This window comes from Galleria mellonella, unplaced genomic scaffold (assembly GCF_026898425.1).
Source record: "Galleria mellonella isolate WM207_F2 unplaced genomic scaffold, CSIRO_AGI_GalMel_v1 utg40, whole genome shotgun sequence".
Taxonomy (NCBI): Eukaryota; Metazoa; Arthropoda; class Insecta; order Lepidoptera; family Pyralidae; genus Galleria; species Galleria mellonella.
In genome coordinates, this window is record NW_026442094.1 from 2,935,977 (window position 1) to 2,954,249 (window position 18,273).

At 31.1% G+C, this 18,273-nt stretch overlaps 2 protein-coding genes and 1 long non-coding RNA gene across 3 annotated transcripts; 1 reads left to right on the plus strand and 2 right to left on the minus strand.

The window, feature by feature from the left end:
• Positions 1-122: 122 nt before the first annotated feature.
• Positions 123-5,689, minus strand: LOC113520353 (coiled-coil domain-containing protein 174). The gene is made up of 8 exons (XM_031914620.2): positions 5,355-5,689; positions 4,589-4,688; positions 4,062-4,267; positions 3,739-3,924; positions 2,928-3,072; positions 2,303-2,447; positions 1,413-1,634; positions 123-914 (listed from the first exon to the last, which is right to left on the minus strand). Exons 2-8 carry the CDS (start codon positions 4,631-4,633, stop codon positions 151-153), a joined length of 1,713 nt encoding a protein of 570 aa, XP_031770480.2. The 5' UTR covers positions 4,634-4,688; positions 5,355-5,689; the 3' UTR covers positions 123-150.
• A 5,877-nt stretch (positions 5,690-11,566) lies between these two features.
• On the minus strand, positions 11,567-14,219 carry LOC128201349 (uncharacterized). Its single transcript, XR_008253204.1, has 2 exons — positions 14,085-14,219; positions 11,567-12,822 (listed from the first exon to the last, which is right to left on the minus strand). It is a non-coding gene; the product is annotated as an uncharacterized LOC128201349 (long non-coding RNA).
• LOC113520295 (ubiquitin-conjugating enzyme E2-17 kDa) lies at positions 14,080-17,984 on the plus strand. Its single transcript, XM_026905586.3, has 3 exons — positions 14,080-14,339; positions 15,965-16,250; positions 17,672-17,984. The coding sequence occupies exons 1-3, from the start codon at positions 14,296-14,298 to the stop codon at positions 17,795-17,797; spliced, it is 456 nt and encodes a 151-aa protein (XP_026761387.1). The 5' UTR covers positions 14,080-14,295; the 3' UTR covers positions 17,798-17,984.
• The last annotated feature ends 289 nt before the right edge of the window (positions 17,985-18,273 follow it).

The window sequence follows — 18,273 nt, forward strand, 5'->3', positions numbered from 1 at the left end:
ATTATAAAATCTTATACACTGTTTATGCATATGAAAAATACTGAAGTGAATAGTAGTAGAATCTTTAGTAGTAATTATCAAAATGTGATATTAGCATTATACAGTGCAAATAAATACAAATATTAATATAATGTTTTATTCAAGTACCAATCAATCAAAAGTGAAATCGTAATGTTTTGGCAGTTGCCTATTACTAGTTTTGGTTTCTAAACTTTTAGATCCTTGTGCATACGCTTCTCTAATATCAGAATCAAATGGTTTTTCGTATTTTAAATGTTTTGGCGTTGGCCCATAATAATCATAAGTTGGAGGTGGAGCTATTTCTGTGTGTTTTGTTTCATGTGTTCTTTTCCCGGGCCTGCTAGTTTGATCCTCACCGTCATTATGTTCATCAAGTTCATTTACTATTTGCGTTACTTCTTCTTGAGCTTTAATAAAATTTCGGTACTTAACACTATGTTCTGGCTTTTTAACAGTGGAAAAATAAAGACCCTTTTGTTCAGTTACATCCCCAATTGTGGGCGGTGGCGGAGTCTTTACTCTAGGTCTAACATCTGACCAACTTTTTTCTATCGGCGTATTTGTTTCTAAATTAACCATTCGACCTGTTGAATCAAAGGAATAGTTAGATTTATTAGAATTTGAACCTTGTGGTGGGGCAAATTCTTCTATTCTTTTGTCTCTCTGTTGGTCAACATATTCTTCTTGAGACATTTCTCTAAACTTTTTCACTTTGTCGTCAACTCCTTCTTTGCCTAAATCCCATTCACGAATATAGGCCTCGCGTAATTTTTGTCTTTCCTTTTCTTGTTCCTCGCGAATTTTCTTTTCTTCTTCCTTTGCTTTTGCATCTGCTTCATTTTTTTGTTGCGTTAAAAATTCCATTAAACGTGTAGTAAAATCTTCTTCATTTTCTAAAAGCAAAATAATAATTAAGAAGAAGACTTGTAACAAAAGAAATGTAGATAAACATATATGATTAAACAAATTACAAACTGATATAGAAATATTAATAAAATATAAAAAAGGCTACAAAATTTTCAATTTAAGTAAAATTTTAAATAGTAGATATTTCCAATATTTTTTTATGTACATGGTAATAATTTTATTATTTTTTAATCGAAAGATTTACTTGCCTCTATGTCCCATAGTAATTTTATCAAAACTGATGATTTTATTGAATGAAGGACATACAATATGATAAACAGCTAATAAATGATACACCAAACTGTTGGATGTCAACTTTCGACTATATCTAGTTGTAAGGATTTGCCTCTTAAGAACTTTTCAGCTTCTCAAAAGTTTTACACACTTGATCTAATTATACAAACGAACAGATGAGAGGCCTCTATTCAGCAGTGGGACATTTTATAAAAATACCAAAACCTCAAGTTACAGAATTATAACAATACCTTTTGGGTCCTCCGGCGGAAGGCCTGCCCTGGCCCGTTGTCGTGCTCGCGCCGCCGCCACTCGGGCAGCCATAAGAGCATCTCGCTTTTTCCTAACCTCTTCAGCATCCTGTTGCGCCTTCAATGTTTCTTGCCGACGTTTCATCAACTCTTCCATTTGGTTACGACGTTCTGTTTCATCAGTACTAAACGAATAATATCCAACGCCGTGTATACGTGCCTCTGTAAAAAAATTATAATAATTATTCTATTACAATCTAGTTAATACATAATTAAATAAAAGATTATAACACTTTAGCCCTCAGGAATAGCAACATATGTAAGGAACTGTAAGTGTTATATGATCTCTATGATGTTCATGTCTATTTATGGACAACAATTACCACTTTCTATCTAGTAGGCCAACAGTTTGTTTGCCATTCTAAGTTTGATCAGATTTTTAGGTAATAATGATATAAAATTACATATCAAAATTTTTATCTAGGTAACAAATTTAGGCTCTCTGTCAGGTTAACAAATGAAATAGAAAAATTCGATTTAACAAGATTAAAGAAAATATTCTTTTAAAAAAATTGTCATATAAGCAATTTTTGTACCAATATTTTTACACTTCACCAATAAAATCACTAACTGAATAATAATATATGGTGTGTTTACAAAAAACACCATATATTTGTATAAAAGTTCATAAACATGTTTCAGAAATAGCATAGCTATATAGGAAAATGTAAAACATTTATAATGTAAGCAAAGTTTGTCCAAAAAATCTTTTGACATGATGTTTCAAAAGTATATAATCATTTCTAGAAATACAAAATATATTTTCCTTTTTTCCAAATCTAAAGCATTTTATTTTAAATAAATTTCTTTATTGACTAAGAAGTACAAACCATCAAACAGCAGATCTTGATAATGTATATCTTTATCCTTGGCTAATAAGTCTCTTTCTTTTTCCTCCCATTTTTGCCGCAACGACAATAGATAGTCATTTGTTTTTTGCACCAAAAAAGGTTTCTCTTTAGTATTAGTAGATGCCTGAAATTTTCACATTCAAATATATTATTATTCAAATTTAAAGACGCAGCAACATCTTATTAGATAACAAATTTTCAATGGATAAAAATAGAATGATAATTCGTAATCAACATAGTAACTGGTAAATTCACTAGAGTGATAACAAGGAGGAACTATATGTATGGACAAATTCAAATATCAACATAAATGAAATTATTCATGATGCACATCCTGAGGTTTTAAGGGTCTATAATCTAAGTAACCACCTCTTATTGGTTGCTTTCAATTTTATGGGTAATATTTTTGTAACATTTTCAACAGCCATACAAATCAACCTAATCTCACAATTGTTTATTACTAAATTGTAATTTCTAAATTATATATAAAATATATATATAGCCTACCACTGTGTCAGTGAACTTTGACACAAGCAACTGTATCAATTTATTACATCAGATATTTTTATAGATTAAAATAATTATTAATAAAAAAAATATTTACATCATGTTTGTCTTCATCTTCCACCTCAGTATATGGTGCATCCTTATTAACTGCCCTCAATAAATCTTTATCTCTTTTCTTATATAATTCTAAATCAGATTTAAGGCATTTACGTGTTCGACCCAAGCAGTCTGTGAACTCTGTCCTGTAAAAATTAGGGACCTCTATTTTAAACAAAGTTAAATTGATTGTTTTGCATAAGCATTGTTACATATGATCTACTATGAACTAAAGTTATTGTGATTAAATAAAATTTAAACTGAACTGTGTAATAATTTCATCATCATCATCAAAATAAACAATTTCAATAAAAAAAATTCTTATTGGGAAAAGTTGCTTATAGGAGTAGCTAATAGTAGCTAAAAGGAGTATAAAAATACAGTCTGGAAAATATTTTTACTTATTTCTTTTACTAAGCTGAAATGTAACTGTAGAATAAATAAATAAAATATAAAGAAAAACCAGAGGGAGACTTTGTACAAAAGTCGATTGCTTGGGTACCTCTGTCCCATTCGTGTTTCTGCTGTGAAGCAGTTGTGTTTGCATGGCTGTGTTTCAGTTTGAAGGGTGGGATATGACATGAATTTACTGGGTACAGAGGAGTAACACCTGAGTCCTCAGGAATGGCAACGCATGGGGGGTATCATGGGCGAAACAGTACACTCTGTTATGTCCATGGTACTGCTCATGTCTATAGGTGATTGTTACCACTTTTCATCAGGTGGGGCGTCAGCTTGTTTGTCATTCTAAGTTGTATAAAAAAAAATGTTGCTTATATAGAGTGTTTACTATACATTTTTTCTTAAATTACCATTCATTTTGATCATCCTGAATAAGCAATGTAGCTTCATCTTCATCATGAGAGTTCTCAATATTTTCTACAACCTGCTCTTGCTTTTTAGTTTTAAAATCTACAAGAAATCTCCCAGCTAGTTGTGAATTGCCAGCATTATCAGACAAATGCTCGTACAGCTCTGTTTTCCTTTCTAATGCTAACCTGTAAAATATTACAATAATATACCTTTTTTGTTCTATTCTAGACAAGTAGTTTATTCAGTTAGACTAGTAAACCCAAAATAAACAAAACTGAATAAAATATTGTCAATTGATAAATTTATTTGAAATTGATCATACTTGGCTTTCCTGCATGCTTCCAATTCTTCAGTATCAACAGCTTTTAATTTATCTTTAAAACTTGTTTTTGACTTCTCTGAACAATTGTCGACATGTTTATTTTTAGATAATGGTGGTTTAAAATTCTCTAACTTCTTCTGGGGCAACTGTTTTTGCTCCAAAACCTCTTCCTGTTTTTTTAAAAGTTCCGCTTTAAGACTCAGCAACTGCAAAATATTTTAATAAGTAATGGGAAATTAATGAACTCACTGTGTTTTATTGTTTCCTATTTCAATTCAGTTTGCTTCTTACTTATATTCAATGTTATATTTAATATTATTAAATATAGCACTGAATATAATTAGAGAAACCAACCTATGCTACCTATAGCACTAATATTGTTTGTTTATGTTATATGTGGCAACCATTTATTTAGTATTAAAATTTATATAACACAAAATAAAGTGACAACACATTTAGCCTCCTATTATACTAAATGCCTATAAATAGAAGCATAGTACTTAGCATATACTTACTATACCACTTACCATGGATTTGTTGAAAATAATCTTTTTTGAATTCTCATTCATCATAATGACGTTGATGAAATTTGATTTTCTTTGCAATAAATGATATCGAATTTAATAACTATAAAAAAATTTACGTTAGATATAGGCAGATAATCATAGCAGATTATTTTTACATAATAATAAAATATAATTATTGAACGAATGTTATGATAAATACAGAAACGTATTGAAAGAGCACTGAATATACTGAATATTTCAAAAAACTGTCACTAGATAGCTTGAAGTACGTATGATATTGTTCACAAACTGAATAATGGTGATAAGTATGATAAAATCACATATATTGTTAGTTTGATTTCCGATTAGGAATGATTGATTTAAAAGGAATATACTCTTTTCTCAAGATAAAAATGTAATGTATATTATAAATTAAAATATGATCAAAAAATAAATTTATAACAATAATACAAAACAATAAGTATATAACTAAGAGATAAGAGTATGCACTTCATACAAGCTACATAAAACGACTTGGTCAGGAATATCTTAAAAATCTACACAAATAAAATCCTCTTTTTCTCATTTTTATGTTGGCTAGCTTGATGATTTAAATGGAAACGAATAGTTTACACCTACCATAGTTTAATAGTAAAAACGCGAATCATGTTATAAAAGAAATATATAAATTTTATGTCAAATTGCATGTTCCGATGAAAACTTTTTTAGAAAATATAAAACAAAAGATAACATCCTTAAATAAATTTATTATTTTGTACAATATTACCTTGAAATCTTAATTTCTTAACATAATTGATAGTAAATACAAATTTTCAACACTTTCCGTAATATCTGATTAATTTTTAGAGTAAATCTCGTAATAGAGTCAATATTAATTATATATAGTCGTAATTCCCACATAAAATAAAAAGCTAAAACTATTTCACATATAGTTTAGATGGCAGCCATTTGCATCACATTTGTTAGTATTTTTGTTAGTTAAATTGGCACTATTGTGATTTCATCATTTAACTAAACGCTGATATGATATTTCCTAACGAAATCCATACATTAAAAATTAGTATGGACGCAAGACTAACCGATATATAAACGGTTAATTTAAGATTGTAGGTTTACCAGAATCTGATGGCAAAAAAGGAAAAAAGAAATTGACGCTAACATTTTTTTTTTTTTTTTTTCTTTTTTTGTGGCGTTCACCCCGATATTAGGGTATTTTGCCAAGAACAAAACGGGGAAACGATAATAGTAATAAAAATACCTAACACAAACGAATTTAGAAAGGATAAGGATTAGGTCTAGGATATTTATAGGATATGAAGGATATACTTGTACATATGAGAATATACTTATAAATATATAGGAAAAGCAATTGATGCAACTATAAATGTAATCATGTAATATAACTAAATCTTAATATTGTTATCATATATATATGAAGATAGTATTTTATAGATAATAGGATCATTGGAAGAAAGTAGAGTAAGAATAGAAGTTGGGAATGGAACACGGATGGATCGGAGATGATTAAAAAGGGAGGTGTGGTCAAATTTAGAACATGAGAAGAATATATGATTCAAGTCCGCCACTTCAGCACCGCAATTACACGACGAACTTTGTACAATACCAAGCTTGTATAAATGAGAAGGTGTGCATACGTGACCTAGACGCATACGAGTTATAATAGTTGTTGCGGTCTTTCCAAGCTTTAATTTACAAAACCATGGTTTGAAAGGAATATCGGGTTGTATAAGGCGATAAAATCTTCCTTTTATTGTACTTGTTTTTTCCCAATATTCCTTCCAGGCATACCTTAAATATATTTTTGGGAGACAAGCTAGGTCACTACAGTAATTATGATACGGATACATATCACCACAAGTTACAGCCTCTCTTGCAATAAGGTCAGCTTTGTCATTGCCGCTAATACCACTGTGTCCTGGTAACCAGGCAAAAGAAACGGAATAACCTCTCAACATGCAAAGATAAAGACTTTGTCTTATGTCACAAATAATGGGATAAACTGGTTTTGATTTAAACGGATATTTGGCTAGAGCTTGCAAAGAGCTCATAGAGTCAGTGAAAACTATTGCCTTATGTAATTTCATTAAAAGTATATATTCTACAGCTTTTAAAATACCATAACATTCCCCGGTAAAAACTGAAGACTCCGGTGGAAGTTTAATTTTTTGAACGATATTAAATTGTGAATGAAACACACCCACACCTACACAACCGCTATTGTCTGGTTTTGATGCATCAGTAAAGATGTAGTGCCATTCATTCCATTCAATGTCAGTTATAAACATAAATTTGGCATTCAATTCTGAATCATTTTTTAATAACCCAAAATCATATTTAATATTAGGAGATAAAACTAAAGATTGATATGAGCATTTATAAATGGGAAAACAGGACGATGTAAAAGTGGGAGATTCTATGGATTTATATTTTTCATAACTTTGTATTAAACATGGAGGTTTTTTATGTTTCCAATAAGATGAAGACGAAATAAAGATAACTAACTTTTGAATAAGCGGATGATCAGATAATTGTAAACAACGAAAAAAGAAGCGATCAGATAGATATTGTCTTCTTAAAACCAAAGGTGGATCACCGACTTCGAGCTGTAAAGCATTGATTGGACTTGATTTCATTGCTCCAGAGATAATCCTCAAGGCCTTTGATTGAATTAAATCCAATTTCTTAAAAGCAAATGAACTTCCTGGAGCTAACAAAAAAGTTCCATAATCAATGACACTCCTTATAAGACCATTATAAGCAAGTTTTAGTGAAACGGGATGTGCTCCCCACCAAACTCCAGCAAGGCACCTAAGAATGTTGAGGTTACGCTCACATTTCGTAGAAATATAATTACAGTGGGACAGACCTGTTAATTTATTATCTAGCACGATACCTAAAAATTTAATTTCAGTCTTTATAGGAATGTATGAGTTATCATAAAGCACCTTAATTTGTTGCGGTGATCTCATTCTTGAAAACAAAACTACACTACTCTTGGTTACAGAAAGATTAAGACCATTTGCATCTAACCACGTTTTTAACAAATCTAATGAATCAGATAATTTGGCAGAAGCAGATTCTATGGACTTCGCAATAAAATATAATAAAAGATCATCAGCATATTGTAAAATTTTGACGGATTTATCAAGGAATAATTCTAGATCGTATGTGTATATGTTAAATAAGATTGTACTGAGAACAGATCCTTGTGGAAGGCCTTTCCATACTGTTTTAGATAATTTGGTATCTTCATCTAAATTCATATATATTGTTCTTTCTGATAAAATATTAATAATGAAATTAGAAAGCATTACCGGTACATTTAGAGCTTGTAATTTAGTTTTTAAAATAGAAATTATTACATTATCATAGGCAGAATTTATATCTAAAAAGGCTGAGAGGATTGACAAATTTTGTGAGAAAGCTATATGAATATCTGAAATAAGAATGCTCACATTATCTAAGGTGCTCTTACCTTTCCTAAAACCAAACTGGTTCGGGGATAGTAAGTTATTACTTTCTAAAAACCATTCTAGACGGTTTTTCACTAAATGTTCAGCTAGCTTTAGTAAGACAGAGGAAAGTGCAACAGGACGGTATGAAGATGGTTCAGAAGGTGGTTTATGAGGCTTTAGAAATGGTATAATAATCTGAGACTTCCATGAAGTAGGTATATTTCCCGAAATAATTATGGAATTAATTATATTTAAAAAGTAAATTAATGTCGCATCGCTAGCATTTTTAAAAAAGGAATACGGTATACCGTCTTCTCCCGGTGCAGAGTCTTTAATAGAAGCTAGAACACCTTTAAGTTCTACTAGAGTAAAAGGAGAGTCAAGTTCGAATAATTCGTCAGAGACGGATAGAGAAATATTGTAAAGGCATTCCGGCACATAACTAGGAGCAAGGCGATCTAAAAATTTATTCGCTAAAGTTAAATCGAGTGCAGAACGTGATGTATGATCACTAAAGGCAGATCTGAATCTTTTAATATTATTCCAAACGACTGATGAATTAACTTCTGGACAGATAGAAGAACAAAATCTTCTCCAGCCTTCTAATTTCTTTTTTTTCAGTAGTTTTCGAGTAGAACGTGAAACTGCGGTGTAAATTTCAAAATTTTCTGGTGTCATGTAATTATTATAATTTTTTTCAGCCTCTTTACGATTTTTAATTGCTTCCGTACAATCTTTGTCCCACCAAGGTGGCGAGGGAATTTTCCCTGAAGCACTATTTTTAACAGGAAATAATAAATCAGCAACCTCCTTCATATTTATCATCAAGTCATTACAACATTGATGTTCATTTCCATGGTAAACAATAGGTAACTCCGATATTTTATTATCTAAATATTGTTTGTAAATATTCCAGTCTACATTTGATAAATTATATTTAAGCCGAGGACCACTCTTTCGACTTGAGGGAATGGAAATTGGAAAAGAAAGAATGAGGGGAAAGTGATCGCTTCCGAAAGTAGAGGAATGAGGATACCACGACAGTGAAGAAGCTAAATCAGAAGAACATATTGAAATGTCAGGAGCACTAAACCCTTCATTCGGTGCAGTTCTACGTGTTGGTACATCTGAGTTAATAATACATAAGTTGTAAGTGTCAATTATCGTCAGGAGTTTTCCACCATAAAAATTAGAAGTAGAACTGCCCCACGATTGGTGTTGAGCATTAAAATCGCCCATTACGAGAAAAGGTTTAGGTAAAATTGAAAATAATTGTTCTAGTTGTGAATATATTTGGCATGTAGGATCAGGAATATATAAAGTAACAAAACAGATACCATTTATAATTATAGCAGCTGCATTAATGCCGCTATATACAGGAAGCGAAAAAGAAGAAAAAGGAAGGGAGTTTTTGACCAATATGGCAACACCGCCATATCCGTCAGCTCTATCATCACGGAGACTTGTAAAGCCTGAAATCCTAAAAGGATATCCTGGCTTTAACCAAGTCTCTTGGAGAGCTATTATAAAAGGATTATATTTATTAATCAAATAAAATAAGTCTGATTTCTTGTTTGTTATGCTACGACAGTTCCACTGAATTATTAGGACTTTGTAATCCATTGTGAGAAGTTAATAATTAAGAAAATACATTGTAAATGGCATCGTTGGACGGTGGTAAAGTTGTTTGTATCATTTTCGATTGCGATAACACTTTAATAAGCATGAGAATAATATCAAAGATGGATTGATTATTGTCAATATTATTTGATGATAATGCACAACCATTAGAGGGAGCAGGAATATTATATTCCTTAACTATGGCTTCATGGGCAGAACGATCATATCCTTGTTGTGCTTTTTGAGGAGAGCGTGGTTTAAGTGTAACTGTTTTTTTATATGATGATTGAATATGTGGTAATGATGATTTCTCTTTGAGGAAAGAAGATTGAAAATGAGATTTATTGGACGGAGATGATGATGTTAATACATCTGAATATAGTTTAGAAGTGGGAGGATGAAATTTTGATGCTTCAGCATAAGAAACACAACTGTGGGCCATTGTTTCTTTAATGGCTTTCTGACGTGCATATTCAGGACATTTCTTACTAATTGCTGAATGAGAACCATTACACAAGATACAAGAAACATTTTCCTCATCTACTTCACATTTATCACCTGTATGATTTTGCCTGCATTTATAACACCGAGGATTTGAACGACACTGCATCTTGACATGTCCGAACCTACAGCAGTTATAGCATTGGATAGTGGGGTAAATGTACAAATCTACAGTTAATGATGTGTAAAACATAAATACTCTTTTTGGTAATATTTGTCCATCAAAAGTAATAACAATGGTTTCAGTATTAATAAAACTTGGTTGTCTTTCATTAATGGTCTTTTTCTTAATTCTTCTGGTTTTTAGAATTCTCCCACAACCTATAGGTACTGATATATTTTGGATTACTTCCTCTTCTGTCCAATCTTTAGGAATACCCCTCACAATTCCCATACGGGTTACATGGAAAGAAGGTATAAATGCCTTAAAATTATGTGTTTCTAAGTGACTATTATTTAAAAATGCATTTGCATTTTCAAAATTTGAGAAAGAAAGCTATAAACGGTTTCTTCCTATTCTTTTGAGGCTACCATTCACTATATTATTTATCTTATTAGTGTGTAAAAAGCGACCAAATGCAATAGGATGTAATGTAGTGTTATCATTAGGATGTGTTTCATTTTTTTGTACATGAACGACATAAGGAGCTACATCCTCGGCATTGTACAAAGTTCTGCTTAAAGTACTGGGTGGAGAAGCAGGTTTAACAGACTCGGTATTATTTACAACTGGTATTGATACTAGAGTTTGATTCTCATCCTCAATACATTGGCAATCACTATCTTTAATTTTAGATTCGAGACCTTTGGTGTGCCTCCTTCGTTTTTTATTGCAATGTTTGCAAATGCGACGTTCGCCACGTACTCGCTTACGTTTAGAACTTGCAACGCTAGAACCATCTGTGTCCATACTAGATTCACCCAATATATCAAAACTATTATTAAATGGGATAGTTATATTTGCAGACACCTGGGGGGTTGTCCCCCCAGGGTCTATAGGTGGATCCATAATGTCTAATTAATATAGGTAATTTACTTACCAATATTTACAGCAACAAACACTATTACTACAAAATATACAATTATATATACAATCTAATACACAATATATAAATAAGACTAATCCTTATATAATTAAAAATAAAATTAATTTAAAGAAGATCAAAAAACACTCCCGCTTTTTTAAACGTTTCCCGCGCTTTTTTTTTCGACGCTAACATTACTGGGGAAATTGGAGTAAAACGTTTTGATACTTTTTTTCCTTATAGCGGTTGATTCTGTATGATACATGCAATATAAAAATTTATCCAATTCTCAAGGATAATTTTTCAAAATCTTACTGTGACGAATGTGGGATTTGAAATTTAGATGAAAACTCCAATTACTCTATTCATGAGTTTATTAATTAATTAGCCTATAATCAGAACTTGAAAATGATTCCAAATACTGCACATCCATAAAAGTGTTCATCTGAAGAGAAAGACGAGGAAGACGCAGTATTTATGATAAACCTTTCCTCCTGCATCTCAATTAATCGATCTTGTTCTTTGAACTAATTTTCAATTTTTATTACATGTTCATAAGATTTTTGCCATTCATTGATCCTTATTTGAGAGAGAGCTTCTTCTGTTAAAGATTTTATATCACTTGCAGGTCTATTGACGTTTTTACCCGCAACTTTTTGTTTCATTATTCCTCAGATTAATTCTATGGGGTTTAACATACAATGATATGGTGGGAGCCTCAAGACTTCGTGGCCGTGTGATTTTAAAATCTCATCTATCTGATATTTAGGTTCAGACTTATGATTTTTCACTGTTTCCAGTAATTGACATTTACGCCAATTATCGTCGTAAGGGATATTGTTTGATTGAAGCCATTCTTTTATAACAGCAATACGGTCGGCTTATGTAGGTGGTTTGTTTAATTGTACAGAATGGTACTTGGCGTTGTCCATGACAATTAGAGAAGGTTTTGTAAGATTGGGAATCAACTTCTCCGTAACCCATTTTGTAAAGTTATCTTTATTCATATCATGGTGGTAGTCAGCAGATGTACTCTTCAACCTATATACCAAACAACAGTTTGGCACAAAACCATTTTCTCCACCAGCATGTACAATGATCCATCTAGGCCTTGCCGAAATACTTTTAGATGGGCCTGCAATATCTTTATTTTGCCAGCATTTGTTCACTGAACATGAATCGTGTATGTAGGTTTCATCTAAATAAGCCACATCTAGCTTCTCAATTCTTTTCTATACGCTCCAAATACTTGAATCTGTGTATCTTTATGTCATGTAGCTCCATTAAAATAATCCTATTTGATTGGCACTTCACGAATTCGAATCCGATGTCTTTCAAAAGAAGTCTGAAGACAAAATAAGATTGTTATTTTTAGATTACTATGTTTTTAGATTATATTCAAACTGAAAGAAAATGATTGAAATTGATTTCCTCCCGAAGAATTTGTAGCAATTTCATGACAATGGGTATTTCTTTTCGTACAGTGTAAAACTCATTTATCTTGTTTCTGATCAATTCTAAATCAAAACTGTCCAAGTTTTTTTTTTTTTGCCACCTTTCCTCTTTTGACAGCCTTCAGCAACAATTCGTCTTATGGTAGTATTAGAAACTCCTAAAATAAATTAAAGTTTAGTATACATAATATAATACACACGAAAAATTAAATAAACCAAAATATTAAGACGTGTCATTTAATATGATATGTATGTATGAGTGTATTATAGCAAGGACAATACGCGGAAGGAATGAAAAAACGAGAAGTGTAAAGAGAGACATATACTTATATTTTAAATTTTTATATTATTAGTACATATAAATTTGGCCAGTACCTTAATCAAAGGAGAGTGGACTAAAGTAAGAAGGAATGGAATATTTACAGGGCGTAAAGGCTACGAGGCAACAGGTCATAGAGGGGAAGAGCCAATAAAAACCTTAGAGCACCTATTTTTTGAATACCTCAAGTATTCAAAAAATAGGTGCTCTAAGGTTCCTTCCGCTAAGCCACATTCGCACAGAGAGTGATCTTGGATTCGGATTTTGGATAAAAATACGGGTGTGCAGACATGTCACAAACGAAGGCGGCATATAACTGATGTAACCCACTTATCTAAGTTTTGTTGTGAAGCAAACCATGGTTTTATAGGGATGAAGGGCTGGATATTACCATAATACTTGCCTTTAGATTGTCTAGTTTTTTGCCACAAGTTATCTCAAGCCTCTAACATATGTGGTTTAGCCTGACAATGTAGATCTCGAGTGAAGTAAAAATTGTAATTGTTACCATGTTGAATAGCATTTTCGGCCAATAAGTTGCTGTTTCATTCCCAATAATTCCTGAATGACTAGGAAACCACGCAAGGGTAACATTAATACCAGAGTTGTAGCACCTATATACAATTTGTTTAGTTTGCAAAGTTATGTAAAAGTTTTCTTTGGATCTAAAAGGTAATACGCGACAGTGTCCTAGCAGGAATCTTCATTTCTTGTGATAAGATTTTTTACTTCCTAATGGAATTTCGACGAATTTGGTAGGGTTATACAGCCGTATAAGCTTACCAAATTCAGATATAACCTGCTTGCATACTTTCTACATAAACTGTGTCGAATATCTATAATATCTATAATCTAGTAATGTAAAATTTGTTATTGATAAATAATTACGATATCAATCATTTTCTATACACTAGCCTGCTATGATATTAATTGAAAAAAATAGCAACTGATAGTATATCTTTCATCCTCTTTTTACTAATTATATTTATATAAGAAGAAAGAAGGCAACTATATGATTTACAGTTTTTATTTTATCATTCCTTCTATATAATTCCTAGTTCTTAGAGTTAAATTTAAAAAAAAAATAGGAAGTTGTCACACCTGATTGTTGCGAATGTTGCTAATTTCATGATCATTTGACAATCATCTACGACCGTGACGACAAAAATTTTTCAATCACAAAGGAGCAATCTTTTGTCTATATTCAATACGGGGATTAAATCTCTAAAATCATTCATATGAACTAGTTATTAACATACGAATCATATATCAATATTTCTCTGTGTTAGTGCTCTAAAAGCTTGAAATTAAAATGTCAACTCCTGCCCGAAGACGCCTAATGAGAGATTTTAAACGGTTTGTACATAATAATCTAGTACTTTTCTTCTTTATTAGCTCCCATAACCTCATTATTATATATTTGCTAATCTTTATAAAATATTTTTACTCCATTGTAATGCTGATTCATCAAATTACATCACTGTCATTTTCATCGATTTCTATGTTCCACATTTCCAGTTGTTCACTAAATATACTGACATAAAAGCGAAGACTGCTCCCTATCACAAAAAACTATTATATATATTAAGTAGACCAGACCACGGCTACGTCATTCTCTATGAATGGTTGTTTGTAACCTATGTAGGTTGTCGAAATATGTTTCAATATTTACTTTGAACTCTTATATTTACGTTTATTATTTAATGCAAAACTTCGCTTGCTCATAATTCTATTTATAAATATGAGAGTTTGCTATATGTAACTTTTAATTCAATGCCATCTTGAGCGAAAACTGACAATAAATTACCAGTTTTAATATTACATTCAGTATAATTTCAAATCCAAAAGCAATATTTAGGTCATATGAGTAGTTATATTGAAGTATAGCAATGACTGCTTAATTTTATCAATCAATTTCGAAAAACAAAAAATATGTTCCATGTGTCTGAATGATTAAACAAAAACTTCTCTTATAACTTAATCATAAACAAGTTGCATAACTCTCTAAATACAATTTTACCATCTAAAAAATTAGTAGTAGTTTAACAATAATGTTATTGTATGATAAAGATTTTAGTTCAGTATAATAATGTAGATGTCAGACTTAAGCAGTGTCAAAAACACATTAGTAACTTGATGATAATTTTTGCATTTATATTATATTTTATCTTGTTAAATTCTGAATACATTTTGGTATTTCTTTTTGCAATCACTTCTGTTGGTCTCATGTCAATTACAATTTGTATAGGAGTAATAAAGAAATAATCTAACCATATTAATATATTTACATTGTTATTCTCATTACCTTTCAATTATTGAATTTAAGGGTATTAAGAATAACAATATTTTTAGAAAATTCATGATCATGTTAAAGAAATCATGTATATTTTACAAGTTTTATTCACTTGTAACCATATATTAATTATTATTAAAATAAATTAAACTTATTATAAATATAATATAATAATTTAGCTCACCAGAGGGAGACTTTGTACAAAAGTCGATTGCTTGGGTACCTCTGTCCCATTTGTGTTTCTACCGTGAAGCAGTTGTGTTTGCATGGCTGTATTTCGGTTTGAAAGGATATGGTGAATTTACAGGGTACAGAAGAATAACACTTGAGTCCTCAGGAATGGCAATGCATGAGTGGTATCATGGGCGAAACAGTATACTCTATTATGTCCATGATACTACTTATGTCTATAGGCGACAGTTGCCACTTTCCATCAGGTGGGCCATCAGCTTGTTTGCCATTTTAAGTGGTATAAAAAAAAATGTAACAATAATTTAATTAAATTGTTTAAAATATTAATTTTGATAAGTATTATGTACTTAATGCATATTAATTGAATATTTCTGCTTGGGCTATTAAATAATTTCTTATTGCTAAGTGCCTAGAATTACATATATGTATATTATGTGTAATTATTCCTAGTGTGAAAAAAATCTGATAATAATATATAAATAATGTAACATTACAGTTTACAAGAAGATCCACCTACCGGAGTGTCAGGGGCACCCACTGACAACAATATTATGATCTGGAATGCTGTGATATTTGGACCTCATGACACCCCATTTGAAGATGGAACCTTTAAGTTGACTATAGAGTTCACTGAGGAGTATCCCAATAAACCCCCTACAGTTAGATTTGTATCAAAAATGTTCCATCCAAATGTCTATGCTGATGGAGGGATTTGTCTTGACATTTTGCAAAACAGGTGGAGTCCAACATATGATGTGTCCGCTATTTTAACTTCCATACAGGTAAATTAATATTAACATGTAAAGTAACAATATAAGCCATTTATACTTAATTTTTTGTTATAAATGAGGGGTAAATTGACTTTTTATAAATACTACAATCCATGCAATATCCCTTATTTTTTGGTGATACAGTTGCTAAATAAGGACTTCTGTCTGCCACAGAAAGGACATGATATAAAGTTTTATACATTATTCAAGTAAAACTGAAACAAGTGTGAAAAAGAAATAAATTTAATATTATTTGTTTAATATTTATTTATTGTTTGTTATCTTAATAACTAGAAGGGAACCCACTCTACAACATACAAATTTCTGTTTAGGCATAACCAAAGTTTAATGAAACTATGATATAAAAAAACAATTGTTATTAATTAACAATACTTATTTTTGGGGATCTCCATTCCATCTCCATTCTGTGCATGTATTTTTATAATCCTTAATCACTCTGATCAGGATGCTATCTGCAGATATTTTTTTTATAACCCACATTAATACAGGATGTCCTAAGTAAACCAGACTTACCTCACTGGTTAACATAACAAGACTGTTTAAATGTTAATTGTCTTTGTTGTAACAATTATTTTCGGACATCTAATATACAACACTAATGTGTATCTTAAAATATAGTCTAATACAACAACCTATACTTAATGTTAAAAGTTGAGTAACATTATTTTTTGATCTTCCTGATTTTTAAAACTTATAAGATTCTACAATTTGTTTGGATTTTGGATGAAAATAGATATTCAGAATACCCACTATATAAAGAAAATATGCATGTTTTATTTAGAGATATGAAAGAAATTATTAAATCATACAATTCAATACTAGAAATTGCCACTAGATTCAAAACAAATCTCTATATCCACTTGCATCCACTAACTCACTCCATCTAGCGGGTGGTTGTCCTATGCTGTGTTCACCCGCACAAAGTCGCCATTCTAAAACCTTTCTTCCCTATTGGTTGTTGATTCTTCGAACCATGTGATCAGACCATTGCCACTTCACTTACTTATCCTTTGAGCTATTATGGTCACTTTGGTTCTGTTGCGGATATCCTCATTTCAGATTCTGTCACGCAAAGAAACTCCAAGCATAGCCCTCTCTATAGCTCTTAACTTGAAGCTTTTGCATATGCATAACAGAATGAAATATCGAACACATCTATGTGATGGAGATCCTCAAAAATACTTATTTTTATTAAACAATTTTTTTTTAATAGTCTCTACACACAAAATATGTAGATGATATTGTAGACAATTATAACTGTTTAAATAATTAATATTTGACATAATTTGGAAATTACATAGTCAGTACATAGACAGTTACATAAGTAATTATTCATTTTAATTACATTCCGTTTAACAACTTATCCTTGTTTGCTAACTTGTGAACTATTAATAATTGTTTTATTTTTACAGTCATTACTAAGTGATCCAAACCCCAATTCACCTGCAAATTCAATGGCAGCGCAACTATACAAAGAAAACAGGAGGGAATACGAAAAGCGGGTAAAAGCATGTGTAGAACAATCATTTATTGATTAGCAGGGGACAGCCAGGATCTCAGACATCAGTGATGTATGCGTGACTGTGCTGCTGACAATGCTGGCAAATACCTCCATGTAAATTCATTGGGACAAATATGTAAATTAACTATATAGCCTCATAATATAACTTTTTTAAGATTAACCTCTTACAAATCCATAATTTAGAATACACAATTATACCGTTATTCAAAAATCTTTGATGAATTATTTCTATACTTTCTATAGTGAATAAAGTATAATGATACACTACAAACCAATTTAATAAGATAGTAACAAATATATCATTAGATCTTACAACCAAGCATAATTTTATAGTATTTAAAAAAATATTAAAATTATTTCCTAACTTCAACCAAGCCACGATGTCCATTTAGTAAATTATTTAAGGGATCGCCATATAGCCGACGGATGGGACAGGTAATACGACGATAGTGTAAAATGATCATGTGGGTGGTGGTTAATTGTACAAAATTA